This window comes from Camelus ferus, chromosome 26 (assembly GCF_009834535.1).
Source record: "Camelus ferus isolate YT-003-E chromosome 26, BCGSAC_Cfer_1.0, whole genome shotgun sequence".
In the NCBI taxonomy this organism is placed as follows: domain Eukaryota; kingdom Metazoa; phylum Chordata; class Mammalia; order Artiodactyla; family Camelidae; genus Camelus; species Camelus ferus.
Genome location: NC_045721.1, coordinates 9205536 through 9229807, shown reverse-complemented (window position 1 = coordinate 9229807; position 24272 = coordinate 9205536). Strand labels below are relative to the sequence as shown.

Sequence of the window (24272 nt, the reverse complement as noted above, 5' to 3'; positions counted from 1 at the left end):
ATCATCAAAAGTTTAGGGTAATCACTATTTAAAATTTTCCTTCTTTTTCTTATGTGCGGGCCAATTGTACTTCCAATGTCCTGATTTTTTTTTTTTTTCAAACAATACCTGCAATTGTCTGACGGCAAATAAGAAAGGGCCTGAGTGGACTTCAAGTTGCTCTCAGAGCTGGGCTTTTGTTTCTCTAAAGATTCAAGTTTAAATCAAGGATTTTTGAGTTGAACTTCTTTTTTCTCTTGCATTCCTACCAGCTGTCATCAAACAATTGGGTAGCTGCTTCCATTATAACGGTAACAGTCTGATTAGCCCACCAAACACACTATTTTGAATTTGCTTTTTTCCTTCAGGGAGAAAATTTCCTACTAAAGCAGAAATGGAAAGATTTCTGTGTTCTGGAGCTTCACGGTTTAGTGCAGTACGCCTTTGAAAAGTCTGTCTAAAGCTTTCAACAAAGGCCTTTGGATGTTCTTTCTGAGTGCACAGTTCAACCTTAGACCAATGCACCTTAGGAGGGGAAGCCTCTATTAGGCTTCTATTAGCCCCTGAACCGCGGCCTCCAGCTGATGCATTTCCTGATAATTTGTAGGAGAGCCTGGGAGATCACCTGTCGCCTCCGTGAAAGAGCCTTTGAATGGCCACTAATCTTTCTAATTCCTCTAAATTTGGTAGGATCTTCTGAAAGTGGAGGTAAAAGGGCTTTACCATTTAAAAGGTCTGTTATTGTCCAGGCTACAGAAGTTCTTTTGGTGGGGGGTCCAGGATACACCTGCAAAGGATATTGCATAGGAAGGCCTGATGCTGGGAGAGCCTGATTTAGAACCTCGGAAAGTGAGAGGAGTTGTAAAAGACAGCAAAAAAAAAAAAAAAAAAAAAAAAGCCTTCCTGACTTTCCTGGGCACTTTTGCTAAATTCCTTCCTGGCTTTGGGCATTTACATGAGTAACCTGTATGCCCTGGGCATAGAGACCAGGCTGGAGTGCTGTCTGTAAATCTTGTAGAGAAAGGAAGATTAAAACGGGCAGCTGTGTGTTTAAGGGGTTTTCTGGGGAAGGTGGAGGAATTTGGGGAATTTGCTAAAGAGATGGTGCTGGATTTTAAGAAGGGGGATTTCTTTTGGATGTCAACTTTAATTTTTGTTGTGTTCTAATAATTAGGTCCTGTTCTCTCAGTTTGTTAAGGGAGTCCCTAAGGCGAGCTGACATTCTCTTGTGTCTTCTTTTTAATTTGGTCTTCCTATAAGTATCAATAATTGTTTAGGATGAGAGCTCTTTAAAAAAATTTTTTTTTCTTTCAAATAGAGCCTATTCAAAGGAGCCATCATCTGGCCATTGATGAGTAGGATCTTCTATTAATCCCAATAGTAATTCGAACCAATAAGCCTTTTTATGGCTTAACCACAAACACAAGAGCTGTGCCCAAGGAGAGTGCAAGAGATGTAGCCCTCACAAAATGCAGAAGATTCATTCTCAGACTCAGCCTGTGAAATCAAAGACCTCTGTTGTCACAGGTGGTTAAACAGCTGTAGTGCAGACAGTGTGTGGGTCCCCCATGAGAATGTGAGACACATCCAGTCACGAAGCTGCTCATCTGGGACACTGGGCAAGTGCATCTGGAGTGGGCTCTTCCAGCAACAAGACAAAGGTCCCTTACGGGCTGGGAGCCCTTGTGACAAGTTCCCCGGAGAGCTGGCGCAGTCAGACAGAGAAAATGCTGCTTCTGCCTTTGTGTCTCAGAATCCCAGTCTATCTGACCGGCCACCAAGTGCAAGCCTGTACTTGCATATTCCGCTGGCTGAGACCAGAGAGGACATTCTCACTGCTCGTGAGGCCAAGCTCTCAGGACAAAGAACAAGATGAGAGGAAAACCTCCTCTGGGTTCTACATAGGGGACCCACAGCAAAGTTTGTCTAAATAGATGCTGGTCTGGTGAGAACTATGAACTCATCAGCTGGTCAGGCCACCTTGAAAAACAGACTTACAGGACTTATGCCCATATTCTACCCTACGGTTTTCCTCCTTATGACAAACGACACAAAAGACAGAGACCAAAGAAAGCAATGACCACGTCTGGGAGCACAGGGATCCACAGAAAGCCAGAGTACTCATAACAAATCTCTACCAGAATTGCTACACCCAAGTAACTAGCTGGCACTTAAATTTTCTCCTGCTAATCTAAATTTAGAAGAAGAAAAGGACTCTCACGTGCTCACTTCCAGCAGATCCTGCAGGCAGGGATCCGGGAGACGGACATGGTAAGAATTCCTACCTTCTGCCGGCGCTGTCAGAGGTCCCAGGGTCTCTTAGCGGCAGCAGCTCCAGAGCGAGCCACGTCCAGGCTGTGCAGGGTCCCATGCTGGGCGTCAAAACTGTAGAGGGGGAACTTTCCCCTTCTTCCCCTGAAGGTTCTTTGGCTGGTCTAATAATTCAATTGACATAAGACAGATTAACGGGAGAAAAACACATTGAGTTTCATACATATGGGAGTCCATAAAAATATGAGACTCTGAGAAGTGACCAAAGCAGGCAGCTTTTAATATCTTTTAGTAGACAAGGAAACAATCAATTTGTGATGAATTGACAAAACAAAAGATCTAGACTGGGGGGTAGCACATTAGCAAAGAAGTAACAAGATTTGTTGATACAGCCTTTAGGACCTTGAATTCCATACTCTGGTGATAAGGATGCCTTCTGCACCTCTAGTATGGGGAGGGTAACTTCATGTCAGAGATTTATTTCTGCTTTAAGGGGATGAAAGAGGATCAGAATGTCCTTCTTGCACTGGCTGTTTCTTAAGTAACGCTAATTCAAAGTAATCGACACGCCAAAGCGGCACATTTCGGGGTGTCATTCTGTCTCTATCATCATTATCAGTGACCCACTGGGGAAGTTCGTGCTCCTTGTCCCCATACCTCTGGGCTCTAAAGAGTTGGAGGCTCTGGTCTCCAAAAGGGACACTTTCTTGCCAAGGGACACGGCCAAGATGCATTGAACTCCATATAACTGCAGGTTACAGCTTCTGCCAGGGCACTGTGGATTCCTTCTGCTGAGGAACCAGCAGGTTAGAAGACAAGTCACCATACGAGCAGGGGTAATTGACCCTGATCAGTAGGAGGAGGTAGTGCTTCTTGAAACAATGGGGGCAGAGAGGGAGGCAGGAATGTGTTTGGATCCCACATGATCCACGCAGGCCACCTTTTGGTACCTCCTTGCCCCATTGTATCTGCTCATGAACCTGGGCGGCAACCACAGCCTGAGAAAGACCTGATTACCAAGAGAGCAGACCCCATGGGAGTGAAGGTTTGCGTCATGCCACCAAGTAAGCCACTGATTCCTGCCAAGCTGAGGGCTGGTGGTTATTTAGAATGGACGATGGAGGAAGAGGAGGAGATCCAGTTGTGAACCTGGGATCAAATACAGCACCAGAGGCAATATTTAACCCCACTAATCTCCCTTTTCTGAGTTCTTCTCTCAGGAAGAAAGGCTTGTGGTGTCCATGGGGAGGGTGCTCCTCCAATTTAAGTGGAGATGGAGACTTGTGCGAACAGGAGCCTATGATCACCGTGAAGATGTGTCTCTCGATGTCCCACTGCAGGGAGCATGTGGACCGCAGACCAGCTGCCGTGCTCTGAAATCTAGCATTACATTTGCACTGAGGTTGGGCTCTCCCTAGGCTGCTCCCAGCCAATGACTTACTGTGACAGGTTTACTAAGCAGGCCGGGACCTGAAAGATGCTGGCCTCCTCTGAAGGGGGACTTTGGCTCAAGGACTCCCCACAGGCCTAGCTGAAACTTTGTTAGAACTATGCTGATGTCTAAGGAGTAAATTCCCTACTCCCTCCACCCCAAGGAGTAAATTCCCTACTCCCTCCACCCCTAGTTTCCTCTTTCTTCTCCTTCACATAGAACTGCATCACAGTCTGATGGCTCCTCCGCCAGGTCCTTCTCCATTTTCCTTCACTGGCATTTCCTCTAAGTCTTTTGCACATATATTCCCATCTTGGTATTTACTTCTTGGAAGACCCAGAGAGATGGCTGTGGGCGTCTGTGGCCGAACGGCAGCTAAGACAATCTTGCATGCTAAGTCTAGTCAACTGGTAGTGGCTGCCAAGAGTGGTGAACTGAGAAAGATTCTAGGGCTGTTTGTGGTCCCTTGTAAAGATGCCATGGTCTATTGGCAAGGTCTGCCATGAGGGTAAGGGAGGAGCGTCTTGACTTTTCATTAGTAGCTACTTCTGAATTGGGATGTTCCCAAATCTCTTTCAAGAACAGTCATGGTCAGAGGGGTATTGTATGTGAAATTTTGTTAATGATGAATGATATTCATAATGATAGTGAGTGATTAATGACATCATTAATAATAATGATATAATGCTTACACGATATAATGATGCAATAATATATAATGACTACAGAATATTATATGAATAATGAGAATGCTTAATGATGAATGATAGTTATAAAATGGGGCCTCAAGTGATACTGTGTGTTTCATTATATTATATAAGCAATAATATTTTCACACTAAGATTCAAAGTATGAGGATTTGCTAGTGATCTCCTTCTCTGACTTGGGGTGACTGCTCTGGTGAGCTCTTTCCTTGGCAGGTTTGTATCATGGAACCCATCATAACATGGAGCTTTTCATTGATATTACTCATTTTCTCTCTATCTGATTTTATACTTGCCAAGAAACATTTTGTTATTAGGTTTTATAAGTAGCTTTTCCTACTAGAAAGAGAATTGCTAACCAGTATTCTGGTATTCTAATCTATCTAGCATTTATTTCCTTCCTTTAAAGAATAATTTTTAAAATTATAAAAAATAATATAAGATTATCATTAGAGTTTTAAAAGTATAAAAGCTAAATTTGAAGTCCACCTCTTATGCAGTTTCCTTTCAATCCCACTGCATAGGGGTAACACTATTTTTTGTTGTAAATTAATTGTTTTCTCCATTGGGTAGCTGATGCGCAAGGTGTTTTCTTTACGACTTTGTTTAAAAGGAATCTCTTGTGTATTTACCCAGAATGAACTAACAAAACTGAGTTTTTAAACACACAAAACTGAGGATCAACCCTTTCACTGAGAGTCCTTTTTATCTTCATGAGCCAATCTTTTATTAAATTTTTTACACTGGTAAACATTACGCTTCGCAAAAAGCGTAAGCTTTAGTTACCACTCACAGTGGAATATGAGAGATCATTTTGGGAGAACATATGTAGTGCTGTGCTGACTGTGTTTTAAAGTTTATTCAGTCTTATGAACTATGACTCATTTGTTTTTGCATTAAAGTATATTACTTTTTGGTTATTTTCTAGAATAATAACTTTTCACTTCCCCAAGGATAAAATGGGGGGATGGGGAGTAAGAAAAGTGACTTTAAGTGTGAACTCACCTTAAGTAGTATGCACCTACCTGAATAGTTCTGAAAAGAATGCGTGACGACAAATCTGACATAACTTAGGTTGTATATAGATTGGCGCTTTTTAAAAAAAAGAATGTCAATATTATTACCATTGGCCATTTTCAAACTCAAAGCAATTCCTTATGAGAAAAACTAGTTCCCTAAGATGAATAAGGTTAAGCTTTTAGTGTACATGAAATTTAGCTCAAAAGATGTTCCTCAGTGGAAACCACCTAGACCTTTACTGAAAGTGTTTTCATTTAAGAATTTACAAATGACACTTGAACTTAAGATCTCCAAGAGAAATTATTGTTTAAGAAACAGAAAAAGCAACTTACCAAAATCAGGCTGATAAAACTATAAAGGCAAATATAATTTTGTACCTTTGAAAAAACTTCAATGCTGGTTTCGCTCAGTAAGGAATAGGCGACATTATTTTCATAAACACACAAACTTACAAAGTGTAGTCATTGTATTACTTTCTGGTTATATAAGGCAGATAACTTTTAAAAATAATTTCATACTAAAAATGATAAAATTTTTGTGACAATAATTGTTTAAGGGGGACAAACTATGGTGAACCATAATTTACAAATCTGGTGGACCATGGGGATAAAAATTCGACATCATTCCATGTAGATTAAAAAGATTTTTTTTCTAAAAGCAATTTATTCTCTTGCCCTTTCACAAAATTAGAAATAACTCTTTCAATTAACAGGCAAAATATTGCTACAGAAATAAAGATACTCTAAAACTTTCATAGATCTACCTAATTTTTCTCTTTTTGATTAACAAAAACCTGGAATTATTTTGTAGCATATTTATTAATTGCCAGTTTTCACAAGATGGAATCCTGTAAAAGTAGTTACAAAAATATATAATAGGAATATCTTTGGGGAGAGGTTGTGATTTAGTAAATGCTGCACTTGTTCAAGACAGTCATGGAAATGCAAACCCAGTGTTCACAAGGGCTCTGTTCTCCAAACTTCATTTTCTGATGTTAGAAGTTAGACACAACTTAATAACTATTTGAGGCAAAATTACTGTAGCTTACACTCTTTATAGGATAAAGAGCCATCGGAGTGTGGGGATGTCATTTCAGTCGTGAACCCATTCGATTAGATTAACAGGTTTGATCACCTTCTTTTTGAGATCAATGATGGTTGCTTGATGAGATTTATAGATTTATCTTGATCTTCTCTTTTTAAATTTAAGGTTACCCATGGCTTAGGAAAAATGCCGAAGTCAGTGTGCAAATTTGCACCCTGTCTTCATACTGAGTTTATCTCTGGTTTAGAAGAAACAGCCCTCTGCCCTCATGAAGACAGAGGAGCAACTTCATTTGTCCTAATGCTGTGATTCTTAGTGCAAATGCAACATTAAAAATCCAGTGAAACCACTGCATGGGGTTATCTATTATGCCATTCTGGCACATGATATCAGCTTGTTCTAGAAAGTTCCAATTTGATGTTTTGTCCTTATTTTCATAGATGCATAGAGAGAGACTTTAAATATCAGCATAGAGGAATGGCCTTTTCAGTGTCATTTGCGTTGCAGTAAAAGTCGTGAAGGCATACTTGCTTCCATGCAAATGTTGTCTCATGAACCAGATGACAGCAAATAGATGATAAAACTTTATTAGTAAAGTATTAAAATAGGCACTCAGGAAGATTTTGTTCTTCTCAACTGACATTTCCAGATCTGTTAGGTCTAGTTTTTATAGATCTGATCTAAACTTGACTTTAGAAGAGGGGCCAAATGGATTAAATTCCTAAAGATACCATAAATTTGGGGGCACAAATGAAAAAAAAGCAAAATAAACACATTTGGTAAGACCGACTTTTGGTTGACATGAGGGCCCAGAAGTACTAACCTGCTTTCTGAAAAAATAATTGAGAATACAAACTAATCACACATAATAAACCAGTTTATTAGATTGTCAGTGATACTTTGAGACAAATTCAAGTTATTTTATTGTACTTCATATAAACAGAGGAAGGGAGGAAAGTTTTAAACTTCAAGCTTTGTTCAGCATGTGTGCAGTTAGCATCCACAAAAGCACCATTGGATATGGAAGAATTAGCACCACAGAATTTTAGGACCTAACTGTTAACATGCATCACTGAAAAATTTGGAACATGGAAACTGAAGTAGTACGTGGTATGGTCTATTATAAACAATACAAGGCAATTTATGACTTGTTTTCATACAGTACAATACAATCACCAATCAATGAGAAACTTTTAAGTACAATACAGGACAAAAAACAATTTGTACCCTGTTAACACTAAAGCAGTTACAGATTTAAAAACAGGTTTCTTGTAAGAGGCAGCGGGTTGAAATGTTCCCTCCTCCTCAATTTTTAAATTCAGAGTTATAGAGTTACATGATCTCTTAAGAAAGCATTTTCAAAGCTATGTCTCTCTACCTCAATGCTGACAAATTTTTTTTTGAAAACGACAGGCTTGATGAATTAAAAACAAAAACAAAAACAAAAACAAAAACAAAAACAAAAACAAAACAAAACAAAACAAAACAAAACAAAAAACCTGACAGAGTCAAGAAGTACTCCAGTGTGGTGGAAGGTATTCCACTTAAGTTTGAAAATGATGCCAATGGTGTTGACACTTTGTCTTCCCTTCCGTGGAGGAATGTCAAGTACAGAAGCCTCGAATTCACGATGAACTTGGGTTCATTTCTTTCACCGAATGCCTTTATTCTGAAGTGTAACATAAGAGTTATTCCTCAACTGTTTTTGTGGTGTCATAGGGCTGTTCCTTATGCTGGATTTGACAACAGTGAAAGGGTTGGTATTCTCTCTGGATTTAGGGTAATTTGTGAGCTAAAGAAAAAATATTAATTTAAATTTAGCATATATGACATTTTAAAGGGAATTTCACTATTTTCACAGTACAAACCCATAATGAATATCATTGAAAACCTTTCTGTTAGAAAGCATGTAACAAACCCTCAATTTTAAGTCGTGTCTAGGCCAATTTTGGCATATTTGAAGATACTGTATAAAAACTGTGCAGTAGGAGTAGATACAGGTATATTCAGATCTCAATGCATTGATGCCAAGGAAAAAATATTTTTACTTGCCAAGAGAAGAATATACCTTGAAGTATCTATGCAGACACATGAATCAATCATACATCTGCCCAACTTCTAATTCTGGAATAGTGATAACAGGGTCATTTAAGAAAAAGTACTCAATTACAGTACGGCAGCAATTTTTATGTTGTATATATTTAACAGCAAAAACATTTTTGAAAATAGAATCGGTATTATACGGTAAGTTTACAATTCACCATTTCTATACTTGTAATACATGCGTTTATTTTTTTTCCCAGTTTTTAAAAATCCCACTAGGACCAACATCTTTTAGAACAACAATCTAACATTAAAGAAAAACCTTCTAAGGAAAATATTTAGCATCACAGAGATTTGAGAAAAGTCTGTTACTCAGCATCACAAAATACTCAATAGATCTACATTTAAGATTGTTCATGCCAGGACATTAACACCTTTGGGCTAATATATCTTATTTAAAAAAAGGAAACAAAGAAATAAACCAAAGAACTGACATGGAATTTATCTTTAGTCTCTCCTTGGTAAGAGCAGATGTCTAGTAAACTTGACTTCTTTCTGTACCATGTAATGATGTCAGCATCTGCGAAGCAGCGTTTACATTCGATAAAACATTTAAGATTAGTGATAGGAAAATGGCTGCTAGAAAGGATTAAAAAGAAGTAAAATTATAGAAAAATGGTTTTTTTCCTTAGGTGAACTGCCCCCAAACAAAAAAGAAAGCCAAGTTTGTTTGCTTTGAAATATTCTTCCGTTGAAACACGTTTTTGGATACAAGTTAGCCTATCCTCATAAAGGTCAGAAAGATGTAAGGGTTAACTTGAGAAAAAATTTATCTTTTGAAAAAAATTATCCTATGCTTTTTCTGCTGAGCCAAATCCATTGTCTAAACCAACTACTGATTTTCTGAAGAGGAAACAGCTCTGCACAGCAGCACATCCACATAACTGATTTAAATCTGATAATTTGCCAGGCAAGGCTGGCGTGAGCATAGAAGAAGCAACACTGATTTCTTAAAGTTTTGGGGTTACATTAAGACTCAACTAAGCCAAAATTGAGTAATGACAGGCTGGCTTAATAGTTCTGATTGCTCTTATCTTTTGATCAACACTTGAAAACAAGGCAGTATCAATTAAAACTAAGATTTAAAAAATAAAAGCTGTTTAAAAATTGTTCAATGAAAAAGCCTTCAAATTTTACAACATTTTAACCTTAAATGATTGTAGACTAACTTAGACTAACGGTTTTGCCATGATCACACACTTCTGTTACGCTTGAGTTTTTTTTTTTTTTTCTGTATTGTTCATTGGTTATATTATGTAATGCAATTTTCTGTTCAGTTAAAATAGTTTAAATTTTTACATTTTATTATAAGAAGCTTTAGAAAAACACATAAGTAGGATAAATTTACAAAAGGATAAAGAATAGTTTATGGGATTTTAGACAAGTTCTATACAGACAAATAGCTAGTTCAAGGTAATAAAGTGCCTTCATTTCCAGGTAATTAATTTTTCACTAAAATATTTTAAGGCTTTATAAGAAACTTATTGTTATCAGAACTTTGATAGTATATGGGGTTATGCTATTAATTACCATTCTTTCGTAGTCCTTATTTAATTTAATCTTTTGATCCATTGTGGGTAACTTCTAATAATTAGTAGCTTAAAATGATAAAATTCAACTTGCGAATTCACCTTGTGAGGAAAGGGAAAGATGTATAATTTATAAATGCTGTGATTTGTACATAAGACTCACATTTGCTTGTGAATAATCTAGTTTTGTCATAATATACAACAGCCAATGCCTGCCCACCCCAATTCAACAGAATATTTAATCCATGGAAAACAGGCCATCATTTCATTCATTCATATAGTCTATTGTTTTTACATTTAAAATGATCGTGCAGCCTTAAATGAAAAGGGCCACAGAAAAATCTAAGATAAAGTCTTCAAATACAGGCACAATTAATATTTTTATTGCAATAGTTTATGCATAATCTGTATTGATGCCAACATCTAATGTTAAAGCATTTATATTTGCTTTTATTTTGCTTCTAATACTCATGGATGTATCACAGTAAAATACTGATAACCTAATAGAAATATATACAATAGCCTTAATCATACAGAATTCTATTTCTTTTTCTCATTTCTTTTTGGAGAATATGGGGGTGTTTAAGCACAGCTGTGTACTTAAAATCTGGCAGCTCCAGGTTTTAAGATAAATGATGACTATATGGACATCAACTACTCAATTGGTTATAATCAATGAAAACCAATGAAAATGTTTAAATATTCTTTTTAAGGAATTCATTTTTATCAGCAAATTACTGAAGTCAGATTAAATTGCCATAATATCTAAAATGCTTTTGTAATTGCCACTGGATTAATTTAAAACATTCCTTAAATTAAAGGCTTTGGAGATTAGGATGGAGAAGGAAAAGTACAACTCACTGCAAAGAATGGTTTAAGTTAAATATTCTATATATAATTAGAAAAACAGGAACTACCAGTAGGAAAAAAGTGCTAGTCTTAAAATTGGGTTTGGTTTTGAATCTAAAGCCTGGTAAGAATTATTCCTGTTAATTGCAAAACAATTAAAACGGCATAAACTTTTATCATTGCACATTCCTTTACCAAAGTGCCACAAGTTACCCCCAATTTTTTTAAATGTACACGATGCTACTTTTCAAAATCTAAGTATATAAAGTTTTACCTTTTTTTTAAATAGTATAATACAGTTTCACAAACTTAGCACAAATCTAAGCAGGAAGATGAATGATAACTTTCTAAAAACAGTGTAGTGTCTTAAAAAAATAACTATTAAGAACCTTTGTCGTTATGAAGATTCAAATCCAAGTATAGTTAAAGCATTCCCATAAAATCTGAAAACATCATGAAAGTTGATTTAGGCAAATTTTAGTAACACCCTGCCATGCAATGCACAGACATCATATGCTTTTTTAAAAAACATAGTTAACCTGTGTTTATCTGACTACATTATATACTTAACTCTCTTCAGTCACTGAAGTAACAATATATGTAATAACCGAGTTTTGAAGACAGTATTAAACACTAAGGTTTCTAGCCTTAATTGTTTGTTCGTATTAAGCACAGCAAAATGTTTGATGCATGGGTTATTAATTCTCATGCTTCTATCTTTTTATTCTAAGTAGAAATGCTAAGTAGAAATGGATAGAGGTACTATAATGAGGGCAAAAGGACATTAGTGACCAAAGCATCAACATATGGAATAAATAAAATAATAAGCAACTGTGGCAGAAGTTCTCCATATTATTAAATTTGGTAAATCAGGGGAAGACAATAAAAAAAAATCCCCTTACCATGTAATAATCATATTACTTTATATTTAAAAATAAATGGCATGCACGTCAGGTTACATTTTTAATAGTTTTGTTGTTTGAGTGTGATGAAGTTAAACTAGGGAGTCACCTCATTATAAACGGAGACCAAAGCAAACAAAACATTTTACTGTTCAGACAGAGAAAGTAAAACCATGATTCTCAATGATAGCTCACCTGTCTTTTGTTATGCCTCAGGCTAAACACTGTGCTGTAGTGTCTCATTTAATTAGGGTGAAAAATGCTGGTGAAAATATAAAAGAAGTAATGTTAAAATTAGGATTAGTTCCTAGTCATGGAACATTAAATGACTATCGAAAAAGGACCTTTTTTTCTACAGTTTGAGAATCTTCATCTTGGGTGTAAAAATGACTACATAAAAGCAGATGAAAGAAATGCCCAATTTTATAAATTCTTCTGAGGCTGTAGAATGGGATAGGAATTAATATCCTGGCCCTCTGACAGAAGTAGCAAACTCTGAAAACATAGAAGTAAAATCAGGAAGGATCAGGCCTGATAAATCACTGATGACAACTCCCCCCAAACTCAACATGCGACAGGTGAGTCACAGAAAGGCTCAATATCCACCTATATAATTTAAAGAACCTTCCTGTAGTTTCTGAGTATGAGAATTTAATCTCTTGCTGGTAAGCTATATATAGTTTTGGGTAGTGGTAACATTAAAAATTTTAGAGTAATACTTCAAATAAACATTGAAATGCAAATAGTCTTAATAGAAGCTGTAGATGTGTGGAAACTCCATACGAAATGTGATTTTCCAACTATATTTAGCTTATGTAATACCCCAAATAATACGATTTCACAATTTCTCTTGCTAATACACACAGATTTTTTTTCCTTGATTTTGCAAAAGTTGGGCAGTTGTATTTACCTCATTTAGCTCTTCCTTGATAGCAGTCCTACAGTGTTGACATATGTACTGATTATTCCTACCAGAACCAGTCCGACCATATAATTCAATTCTGTTTTCTATTTTTCAGCTCTTTTACAGCACTTTTCATTTCCAAATGCACCATACTTTGTTATAATAGTCATTTCTCATTGTATCCCTCTGAGGAGGGCAAAGGTAACACGGCTCGAGCCGTGGTGGGACAACACACGTCCCACTGTGACTGTCTCCCACCTGAAGGCAGTAATCCCGCGTGGCCCTATGCTCTGTATCTCTGGGGCCAAAGACTGGCTCGTGTCTGCTGTATAGCCATACCTAGCAGAGTGTCTAGTTCATGCTGTATGCAAAATAAATATTTGTTCATGTAACGAAGGAGAAATGAGATTGAAAAAACAGAGCAAAGAACCTCCACATACTGCCCCCGCATGCCCCCATCCCGCAGCTAAAAGCTGTGCTTGCCCACTCTTGCATCTCTACTACAAGAGGGTAGGTAGTATGACTTATCTTAAATGACAGGATAGAATTGCTCACTCTTAAATCATGATGGCAAAGTCCACATGGTATATGCCCTCCAGAGTGTCAATGACTGGCTGTGACTACAACTCCTCCTAAAACTTTGAGTTAATCACCTCGCTTTTTGCTAAGTATTTAAGTGAAAAGCTGTGCTTCTGCATACAATAGACTAGTCTCTTCTAAAGCTAATTCAGGCATAAAGAATCAAGGAAATAATCCTCACAGCTGCAGTCCTTAGGGCAAGTATGGAGAATATTAGAAGGGAGTGAAAAGACAGTTACACAGATAAGGCAAAAAGAACTGGGGACCAGGGGTTCTTCAGTTTTTTCGGAAATAAGCGCAGGAAAGTTGAGAAGATAGAGATTTTAGTGGGCTAGGAGAATGGTGAGGTTAAATTAGAGGATGTCAAAGCTTTTCCAGCTCTAAAACTCTAATTTGTGCTATCTGGTTCCTCCTCTGATATGATGGTAATCAAATTATACATTTTTTTTAAAGCTCAAATACATTTATTAAAGAAATATTTTTTAAGGAAAAGAATAACCTTGTAGAGTTTTATATTCTGGAACTCTTGAACAACTGTATTAAAAGTCTTCTTTAAACCGTCATTATGCCCTCTTTTGAAACAACACCGTGTAAAGCCTTTTAAATCCTGAATAAATCTACTTAAATTATGTCAGTATAGTGTGGATATTATAATACTTTATATTGTCAGCAAAATTAGTAGCTAGGAGCTTGCTCCTACTCCCGCTACTTTACATGAACGTGTCCTCTAAAGAGAAAGTCTTGCCAATTAAGTACAATTCATGACCTCATTTCCAATTTCAAAGAGAGGAAGGTGAAATTATTTCTTGTGAAAATCGGAGTTACGGTTTTAAATCACACCAGTAGAAAAACAAATGGTAACACTATGAAGCTTGAATCTCTAAACTGTTGAACATGTTAATAAAAACAGCACTATTAATTAGAACATTTGAGAAGTAAAAACATTATTCATTCCAAAATTAAGAAGCAAAAATCTAATTTTTATTAGTCGGAATCATAGATACATGGGCAGAGGAAAAATGATTTATTATCAGCTTTAATTTCTGCTAAGCTTGGACTTTTCAAACCCTTCAAGCTTCATGTACTCACTGGGAAATCAGGCTTATAATTCTTTACTTCGCATCCAAAGATCTCTTTGGTCTTTGAATGTTAAACTGACGTCATTACTTATATGGAAACAAGGGCCATGGCCTCACTTCCCACACGGCCACAAACATTATTGACAGTTAATTAAAATTAATTACTACAATCAAAAGAATGATGAACTGCTTAGAGGACTCATGCTTACTGCTCAAAAGTAGCTAATCGTCTTCATAGTTCAGAGTAGATACCCTCGAAGCTGAGTATGAGGTACTGCGAGTCCTCCTTGTGGTTTAAATTACACTAATGAGATTCTCTTGGTAATTTAAATGTAACAGCCTTTTTATGAGAAATAAGACTTAGGCCAAATTCTACACGAAAGTAGGTCATGTTAAAGGGAAGTTTCATTTCAGTATTTTTGGAATTCACAGATCGAAACACGAATGTAGTGAAATAATTTAGGAACATAAAAAGAAAAATAATTATCAGAGGGGAGAAAGAAAGTCTGTATTTAATGGTAGGCAGAAAGGCAAAAGACATGAGAAAATAAGTAGATAAGAGGGATTCATAAAATGGGAATAATCTAAACTGTTACTAATATTCTCTCAGTAATCCGGCAAAACATGTCATTTGCATGGCTTTCCATAGAACTGATGCAAGCACTGTAGTACCATATGGTTATTTTTTCCCTTGCTGAATAGTTGTATAAACACTGAAAATGACATACTAACTTTCCATAAAGTTAAGAAAGTGCCTGTTGCGTATGCTCTTGGTATGTGACTTAGTGTTCTGGGACCTCTTTGTGGTTCTGCAGCTTCTCATTTTAGAATCCTCCATGGGAGATGGCATGGACTGGGATGGACCAGCCAAAAACCAGCTTTATCCTCACCTTTAGTTATGTCAAAATTCAGACACCTCTTTGGTATGAACAGGATTCTCTTGAAAAAGACAACAGCAGATAGTAAAAATTCCTCCTTTAGATCTACTGGTACACAATTTATGCTGGCTCACTAGAAGCATGATATAATCTGCTTAAATGTACTGCCATTCTCCAGGATCTCAATGACGCTGTGCTTAAAATGGCAAAATTTAGGTAAATTCAATTAGAACTTCTAGAAAAACAAAAATGCAATCTGGATGTTGCTTTCATTGTATCCATTCTCCTTTCATTTATATAAACTATGGACCAACATGAGTTTCCAATCATAAAACTGAGTTCAAAAGTCTACATTATATAACTTTAAGAGTGCATAAAAACTGCCGAGGCATCACCACATTGATAAACAACGAAAGCATTCCTTCCAGCATGTTTTGCTAATAGAGATATCCTAAGAAGTATCTCCTTATTTGGCATTATTTTTCACATTACTTTGTGAGGTCAAAGCAGTAAAGGAAACAGAAATCTTTGGCCATTGCAATTGCTGACATGCACTAGCGCATTATCTCTGTTTTTAATAGAATAATTTAGAGTCTCCCAAGAATACTTCTTGATGCATATAACATATAAGTTGTTTGAATGTTAGGAGCCATTTAATATTAATATTAATATTAGAGGGTATACTTTGTTGCCTCCATTCTTACTACAGGTTTGCTGCCATGATTCAATTAAGATACTCAGGGAGGATCTGCTTTTCTTGCCTGTTTTAAAAAAAGTATCATTAACAATAAAAAGGAACTATCTATTGATAAACTCAACGACATGGATGATTTCCAAACTACTAGGCTGAAAGATGTTAAATACAAAAAATGCACATTAAATTAAATGAAATTCTATAATAGACAAAGGTAACCTGTGGTAATAGAAGTCAGGTCAGTGACTGTTTCTGGAAGTTGGAATAGGGGGTAAATTGCGGATGTTGCCTAGGAAGGGGTACATTGGAACTTTTTGGGGTGAGAAAAATGCTCTTTGTCTTGATATTTGCCAAAACTGACTGGCATAACAAGATCTGGGCATTTCACTGTATGTAAATTATACTTTAATAGCATTATGACTAAACATAATATTCCTGCTGAAGCATCATGAAAGCTGGTGGCATTTTTCTTTTTTTCATTTCAAAACTTCTGCCCTCACACTGTCCCATAGAGAGCAACATATCCTAGAAGGAGGGCCATGGCTAGTCCCCTGCAGAAGACGTGGACTTTGTGTCAGAGCACCAAACTAAAACAGGCTGTTTATACTGCAGAAAACTAAGAAGAATTCTTTTATGGTCCAGAGTAAAAGTGTCAGCTCTAAGAAACGATATAAAATGTCTTATGTTTTAAAAATACCCCAGAACAGAAAAGGTTTTCCAAGTCAGATTTCTGACTGTGAGAACAAATAATTTATAATCGCAGAGAAAAAAAACCAGTACAATTTTGGCCCCAATGCTACTTAAAAGTAATCATGGCAGCATGGCCTTCACTCTTATTTTGGTTCCCCAAAGATGTGTGAATACTGGTGGGACCCCACGAGTATCTAAAGCAGACCGATGAGCTTCAAACACTTAGGCAGGAAGGAAGCAAGATTTTACCTTATGCTACCTGGTGCATAACCAAGTGTATATATAGTATCACATTTTAAAACCATTTTGAATGCCAGGGCCTGATGTATAATGATTACATCACCATTTTAAATCCAAGTGGCCAAGTTCATCAACGTTAAAGAGGTTACAATCAGAGTCAAAATAGTCAATGAATTCCCAATTTCCTACAGAAATAACCCTACTACACTAGCGAACATTTCTAAAAATAAAGTTAGAAAGTTCTTCTGGTTCTGAGGAAAAAAACCCAGAAATATCCTGAAGAGAATTTATCTGCAAGTGATGCCAAGTATTCATGGACAAAGTTAAAACTTTAATTAAAAGCCAGATCATCATTTCTCCAAATTATTTCTTTTTAAATTCCAATTCTAACCCACCAAAGACTTACGATGTCTTAAACCCACATGTCATACAAAGACATATACAATATCTAATTTAACTATTCTTCATCATTTCCCCCTGAGAGCAGAGGAAGAGAATGAAAAAAGTAAGCAATTTCCCTAGCACAGTGCCTATCTTATGGGAGGAACTCAATCAGCACTTGTGAATAAATGAATGAATGCTTTCACTTCCCTTGAATTGTCATTTCTTCCCTCACACAGTGGCTTCTTACTGCACATTAAAAATTCAGTATGATTGAAAAGGAAAAGGATAGGCACATACTCAGTTAAAAAAAACGTAACATGCCAAAACTCCTAAGTCCCGTGTCATTATTGCTGCAGCTGCTGCTGTTAACAACAAAAAAAAATCACATATTTATAAATTGACACAATTGGAAAACAGCAATAATAAATGGATACACCATAACCTAGATTTTTTAGCTATAAAATTTTCCTTTTATAAATTCAATTGACATAAAGGATACTGTTTGCTTCTCTAGAGTGGACAATAAAATTTACATAATTAATAGAACGGATAGTTGTTTTATGTAAATTACTTTTTGAGACAGTAAGAGGTTTAGAGGTTCATAAGTACCAGAGAAAAACAGAATACCAAGTGCTAGAAGATAGAAAAAAATATAGTTCAAGATTATATGAAATGAGGAAAAGCTCAGGATCAAGATGATGGTCTGTAGGAGCCTCTTGACGACGGTAACTGGGGCCTCAATTATAATGGTTCCTCTACTGTCCTGAAAGCAGGGGTTGCCGCGTGCATCAACCATCGACACGCTGTTTTTATCAAAATCAGAAGGGACCCACAAACACAATCTTGTACTAGTTTTCAACTTTAAAATAAATAGGTGAGAAATCTCTTCTAGCTGAGAGAAGAGAACAAACATATTCTGAATGAATCACACATGCCACCTACTGATTTCAAAGCAAAGAAATAGAGAAGTAGATACTGGGTAGTGAAAGGACCATTTAAGAAGGTCTAGCTCAAGTTCTGAAATGACTCATTACATGATTTAAAAAAAATTTTTTTTAAGAATTATTTATTCATTTGTTTTTTTAATGGAGGTGCTGGGGATTGAACCCAGGACCTCATGCATGCTAGGTATGCACTCTACCACTGAGCTATCCCCACCCCTACGTGATTTTGAACAAGCCCTATGACAGGTTTAATATTTTCCCTATTTGTTATAAAATGAGGGTTACATTACTCCAAAGATTCCTTCAGGCAAAAAAAAAAAAAAAAAAAAAAATTAAAACTGATGCAGATTAAGACAAGAAAATCACAGGTTGTCAAGTGACTATGGATACTTACACCAATACCAGAAAATGGGTGATTATAATCCTTTTAGTAAGTGGGGCAACTGGTCCCCAAATTATGCAAACTACCTAATGATCATCTTTTTAAAAAATGAAACACAGCAGTTCTGTTTTCCTCCAGCAATAAAATCATCTTTGATATTTCCTTGCCCGTGGATAGCGTATTCATTTTCTTAATGGTGTCTTTTGATGAGTAGAAAATTTTAATTTTGGTGAAGTCTAGTGTTAATTTTTTTCTTTTATAAAAGTTAGTGCTTTTTGTTTCCTGTCCAAGAAATTTCTGCCTACACAGTATTGTGCTTTTATATTTTACTGAAAACAGCTTTAAGAGATTATAACTAGCCCAACTTCCTTGCCCCTGCTATACCTGGGAGTTCCTCTGGTAAGAGGCAGCTCCCTTCCAATTTCACAAACTTCTGTTATACTTTCTGGGGAACCATCCATTTTATAGATTGGGAAGAATTAATGATGATGTTTTTCATATTTATTAAATGCTTATCATATGACAGAAAGTTAGCTAACAGCTTCGTGTATCTTAAGACATTAAATTTTCTTTTAAGAGAATTTTGGCTGAATATAAGGTCAGGGAGGCAAGGAATTTTATGTTTTGCTATTGATACATCTCCCTGACCTACGTGATAGTCCAGCATATGGTGAGTGACTGGGAAGTATAAACTGAAGGCTTACTGAATAAATTCTCACAATAACTCTATCAAGTTATATAATCTGCCCCAAGTTATACAATAGGTGACAGAACTTGAACTTGAACCCAGGACTGGCTGACAAAAAAGTCTGTTCTGTTCTATCATTGTACCAGGACAATGACACTGCCTTATAACTGTGTGGGGAACCAGCACCTAGAAATACTGCTGGAATGACTGCTGTTGTTTAAGGGGGTGGGGGAAATTACTTAAACTTAAATTGTTTTAAATTAAAATTGCTGTTTTATTCCTCTCAAAGCAAAAAGCCAATGTGGAACTTCTGTTAAGCTCCTTCTTCATAATCCTAGGCATATTGACCTTTTTATATTTATAGCTATGTGATGATCTGTGCAGATTGAGCCAACATGAAACTTTTATGGCCACAGAAATATATACAGAGAGAAATTCAACCTCCATGTAAGAATTTAGAATTCAGCCTGCTAATTTCTCTATGAGGCTACAAAAGCATGGTTAAGGAACAAGGTCATTTATTTAATGGAATTTCCTAGTCAATAGACCTTTAACCACAATGCCTTCGATCCTATTGAAATTCAAATATTCCTAGTATGTATTATTTTGATTTTCTGCTCCAATAAATACAACATAGTGAACATGATTAAATTTTGTGTGTGTGTGAATGAGATTACCACAGAACTCTAAAATATTACCACCAAATAACAGTATAAATGAAGAAGTTGTGGGTTCTTGAGTTAATTTTATAAAAACTTGGACCATCCCTTTCAAACAGGTTTTTAAAAAAGCCAGCTTCCAACTTATTATGTGGTCATTTATCTCTCGTTCATAAGAATGTAGAGAAAAAAAATCACTAGTTGATTTTTTCATTATTAACAGAATTTATTGTGCAAGTGAAGGAGTTTTCTCTCTTAAATTATCTAAATAACATTTTTTTGAAGGCTACACGGCAATGCAGTGTCCTGACAAGGCATGCGTGGACAGAACAGGAAGGGATCTGTGCTCCAGTCATTAGGAACAAGTTCTGGAAGGCTCGCAAAGGCGCGAAGCTCAGGATAGAGAGGGTCAAAATCTCAATTACTAGAGGCAAAGAGGCTGAAATCCAGGCAAATGGCTTCTGCATAGACATGAGCACCAATATAATGACTTGCTATGCCTTCTGCCAGGGCCAAAATGGATCACAGATTCAGTGCAGAATTGAGCCTAAAAAAAAGATGTGACAAAAAACAGGAAAACACCTAGAAGCCGTTTTTAAAAAAACTATTTAATTTAGCTATAAAAACGTGTGTTTAATTCTACCAAATTTTGATTTCAAGTTTAACACTTTAAAATTTCCGTAGTGTTATTATGAAGGGTTTAATGAGCAATAGGCTCTTTATAAACCTTGGTATTTCATTAGATCGCTAAGTGACCTACAGCAAATCGTGTAACCTGCCTGGGCCTTTTTTCTTCATCCGTTAAGTGACGTTAGTAATACTGAACTAAGCAAATGTAAATCAGTATTTTCATCAGGATGACATGAGATCCAATATATGAAAGAACTTTGAAAAATATGTCAAATTATATGAACATGATTATAATTTAAAATTCTATATTATTTTCACATTTAATTTAATTAGAAAATATTTCAGAATTAATGCCCAGTTATGGGAAAACTTTCATGATAAATGGATCTTTTGTACCAACAACTAATTGAATTCAGCCATTAACAGCTCTTCATTGCAATGAACCTACGGTGAAAATTATTACAACTTCTGATTTACACAGTTATGGCTGAATCAGGCTTATTCCATTTGGATAAGACACTGGTGAGTAATTCACAGTTAAGAACACTGATGGATTGTGTAAATCCAGACATATGGAGAGAAAAGGAGTTTGTGAAGATACTGTATATGTGATAAGAATGAAATAAAATGAAAGTAAGGATGAATACAAAGGCCTGGGGCAGGGAGGGCGATTATGTGATCTCGATGTTACTACTCCTCGCCTTCCTTATGCTCTCCCCAGCTCATTGTCCATGCACACACAGTAATCCCAGCAGTCTTACGATGAGCCTGAATGGGGCTTCACAATCTCCAATCTAGAACTCAGGAAGTCGCTGCCACTTGAACACAGTAGGCACATGAGATGAAACAGAATTATTATTTTTATCCTGGGACATCAAAAGTGACTTGGATGGAGAAGACAGAAATACTGTTTTAAATAGTATTATTGTAGTTCTTTAAGTCTGCATCAATGAAATGTATTTTGAGCACTGTAACAGAATGTAGATGATTCATCATAAAGAATACATTGTTAAAGGGAAAATGACATATAGCATTTTATAATAGCTCCAAACACTTCTCATATATCTACACACTGCCGGGCCTGTGGCAGATAATCAGATGACCATGTGTTGAATGGAAAATGACAGTTTGATTAGACTTCAACAGTTGCTTTGAATCAAATAACTTTGAACACGGAGTACTTAAAGCTAATGGCAGTGGAATATTTTTCTTTTGTAAATCATTGTATCTCTAGTCCCCAGCACAAGGGCTGGCACAGAGCAGCCACTCAGTAGCCACTGAGTGACTACAGGAACAGGATCACTTATCTATTAAGCAAGGGAAAGAATATTCTTGAAGTAAAATTTAGGATGGGCAGGAAACAAAAGATTCCATATTCTACCACACCTCAATTTGTGAGTCAGTCTTTGACGTAAAATGACATGGTATTTCTCGTCAGGTTTTTCAATAATCATTTTCATTCCCACCTGTTACCACTTTGATTTGTTCCTTAAGTACTGTGAGCTTGAAGCAACCAGATTTCAAAGACAAATCAGGAACAGGAACACTTGTGATTAAGTGGAGAGGGATGATTTAAGTCACCAGCCCAGTGCCAGGTGTGGAGGGGAATAGAAAAGAGGAAGAAAAACAGTCTCTGGTTTTAAACTTACATTCAAGTTAAGGAGGTAGGACTTTTATATTGGAAAGTAAGTTTACATTTTTAAATACATTTAATCAAGTTCTAGGCTGTATCCAAAAAAAATCTTTTGGAACTGGAAGAACTGCCTATTTACAGGGCCAAATGATAAGTGTTATTGATAAACACACACATACACATATACACACACATATAAAAAAATTAACTGACAGGGTTAAAAAGCGGACTGGGCAAATTACAGAAACAGGACAATGAAACACTTTACTAAAGCAACTGTAACTAAATATGAAGAATGCCAAGAAGGAAAGGATGCTCAATAAATGTCAAATGAAATAACGGACCTGGAGAAAAATAAGAAGAGGTCACAGAAGGAAGTCAAACATAACTTTAAGAGTAGTTTTAACAATTCCAGGGATACAAGAATCGAAAGGTTCTTCTGATCCAATGCTCACACTGATGGATAAACAAGCTGGGGTCCACAGACATGAAATGAGCTGCCCCAAGCCCAAATAGAAGGCACAACACACAACACAGTGCCCTTAACCTCAACACCATGCTGCTGCACACCAGGAGGGCAAAGGTGAGCCGTTAGCATTTTTTAAATTCCATGGTTGCTTGAAACAGTCCAAATAATACACAACTAAAATGTTTTGGTTTCATAAATTATAGCACAAATACAGTGAGTAATTTGGCACTCACATTCATTTTATAGTTATTTTTGTAACAAAATTATTAAAACTAACTTGTCATTTAGAATTTTTGAATGATTAAAAATCTAATTTAAGAATCCGGATTCAAGTTTACCTAAGATTAATATTTTTCCACATAAAACAAAAAACTTCCATCAAATAATGTGTAGATTTTATGTAATATGTCTCAGGTCAGAAGCAAATCACCTTAATGGAAGGTACTGCTTGAATCCCAGCTTGGTATGTCATTAAATGTACTATCTGGTCTTTTTTTAAAAAATGAGTCAAACAATAAATGGTGATTAACAAACCAAATCGCACATAGTTACCTAATGACCCAAAGGATCACTTACACAGGAGTAGAGTTTAACATTATTTGAAGAACAATAATAAAAACTAGCTTTAGCTATTTAGCACACAGGTATTCCTAATTCTAAGTAAATTTAATATTAAAATTGATAATGTAGGTAAATAATTGTCAAAAAAAGGCTCAGAACTTGGGGGATTATCAGTCCGCGTTTACTACATTGAAGATTCCTACTGGCAAAATGTTAATGCCCTACCTATTGCTAGAGATTACAAAGAGAGGAAAGGCTAAATTCTAGGTTGTTGGCAGCATATGCCCTGAGGACTGCGTGACATTAAGTGAAGTTCTGTGATTTAAGGGCGGTAATGGTGAGCAATGAAGAAAGACCTTAAATAGTGCTGGGAGGACAGCAAAGAGAAAAAAAAATGCTTAGAATGCTTCCGAACCAGATGCACTGCCACTTTTTCACTAAATTTTTTTCAACTCAAAAAAATTTTCCCCTTACCCAGAAAACATTCCTGATCTTACAATGGAAATCAAAGGAATAATGAGATTCAGTTTTAAAGAATTTTCTTTGAAGTAAATGTTACCAATATCTTGCAGCAGATCATTAAAGAAAAATCTGGGTGCTACAAAAATTAGAAAGTTATTTAAAATGTTCTAAATAAATTGCATTTGTCTGAAATAATCATAGGAATACACTGATATTATGTATTGTTAAATTCATAAAATGAAGAAAGTTTCAGTTATCACTATCTGAATCATAATCAACTAGTTTTTGTGTCAGTTCCACAATAATTTAAGCCAAGAAAAGGTAGATTTTGTTCTATGTCAAGATCACAAGCATAATACTCATAATTACAGCATTTCTGGTTATTTAGATAGATGTTGCTTATAGGATTGCAAACTATTGATTTCTTGAAAACTCTTTATGGCGTAAGAAATTCTTAAAGAAAAATTTATGAAAAAGAAGAGTTTTAAAAATGTTTCTTGGGTTGAGTTTTTTCCTCAACTGCCAATGATTTTGAAAATAACATCTGAAACATTTATCTGCAG

At 36.0% G+C, this 24272-nt stretch overlaps 1 protein-coding gene across 1 annotated transcript in view; it reads right to left on the bottom strand.

The window, feature by feature from the left end:
- Positions 1-7309: 7309 nt before the first annotated feature.
- PURG (purine rich element binding protein G) overlaps positions 7310-24272 on the bottom strand; it is a 33580-nt gene continuing 16617 nt past the window's right edge. Inside the window, 2 exon segments of the mRNA XM_032468673.1 lie at positions 7310-8206; positions 8209-8242. Coding sequence (XP_032324564.1) covers positions 8139-8206; positions 8209-8242 — 102 coding nt within the window. The 3' untranslated portion in view covers positions 7310-8138.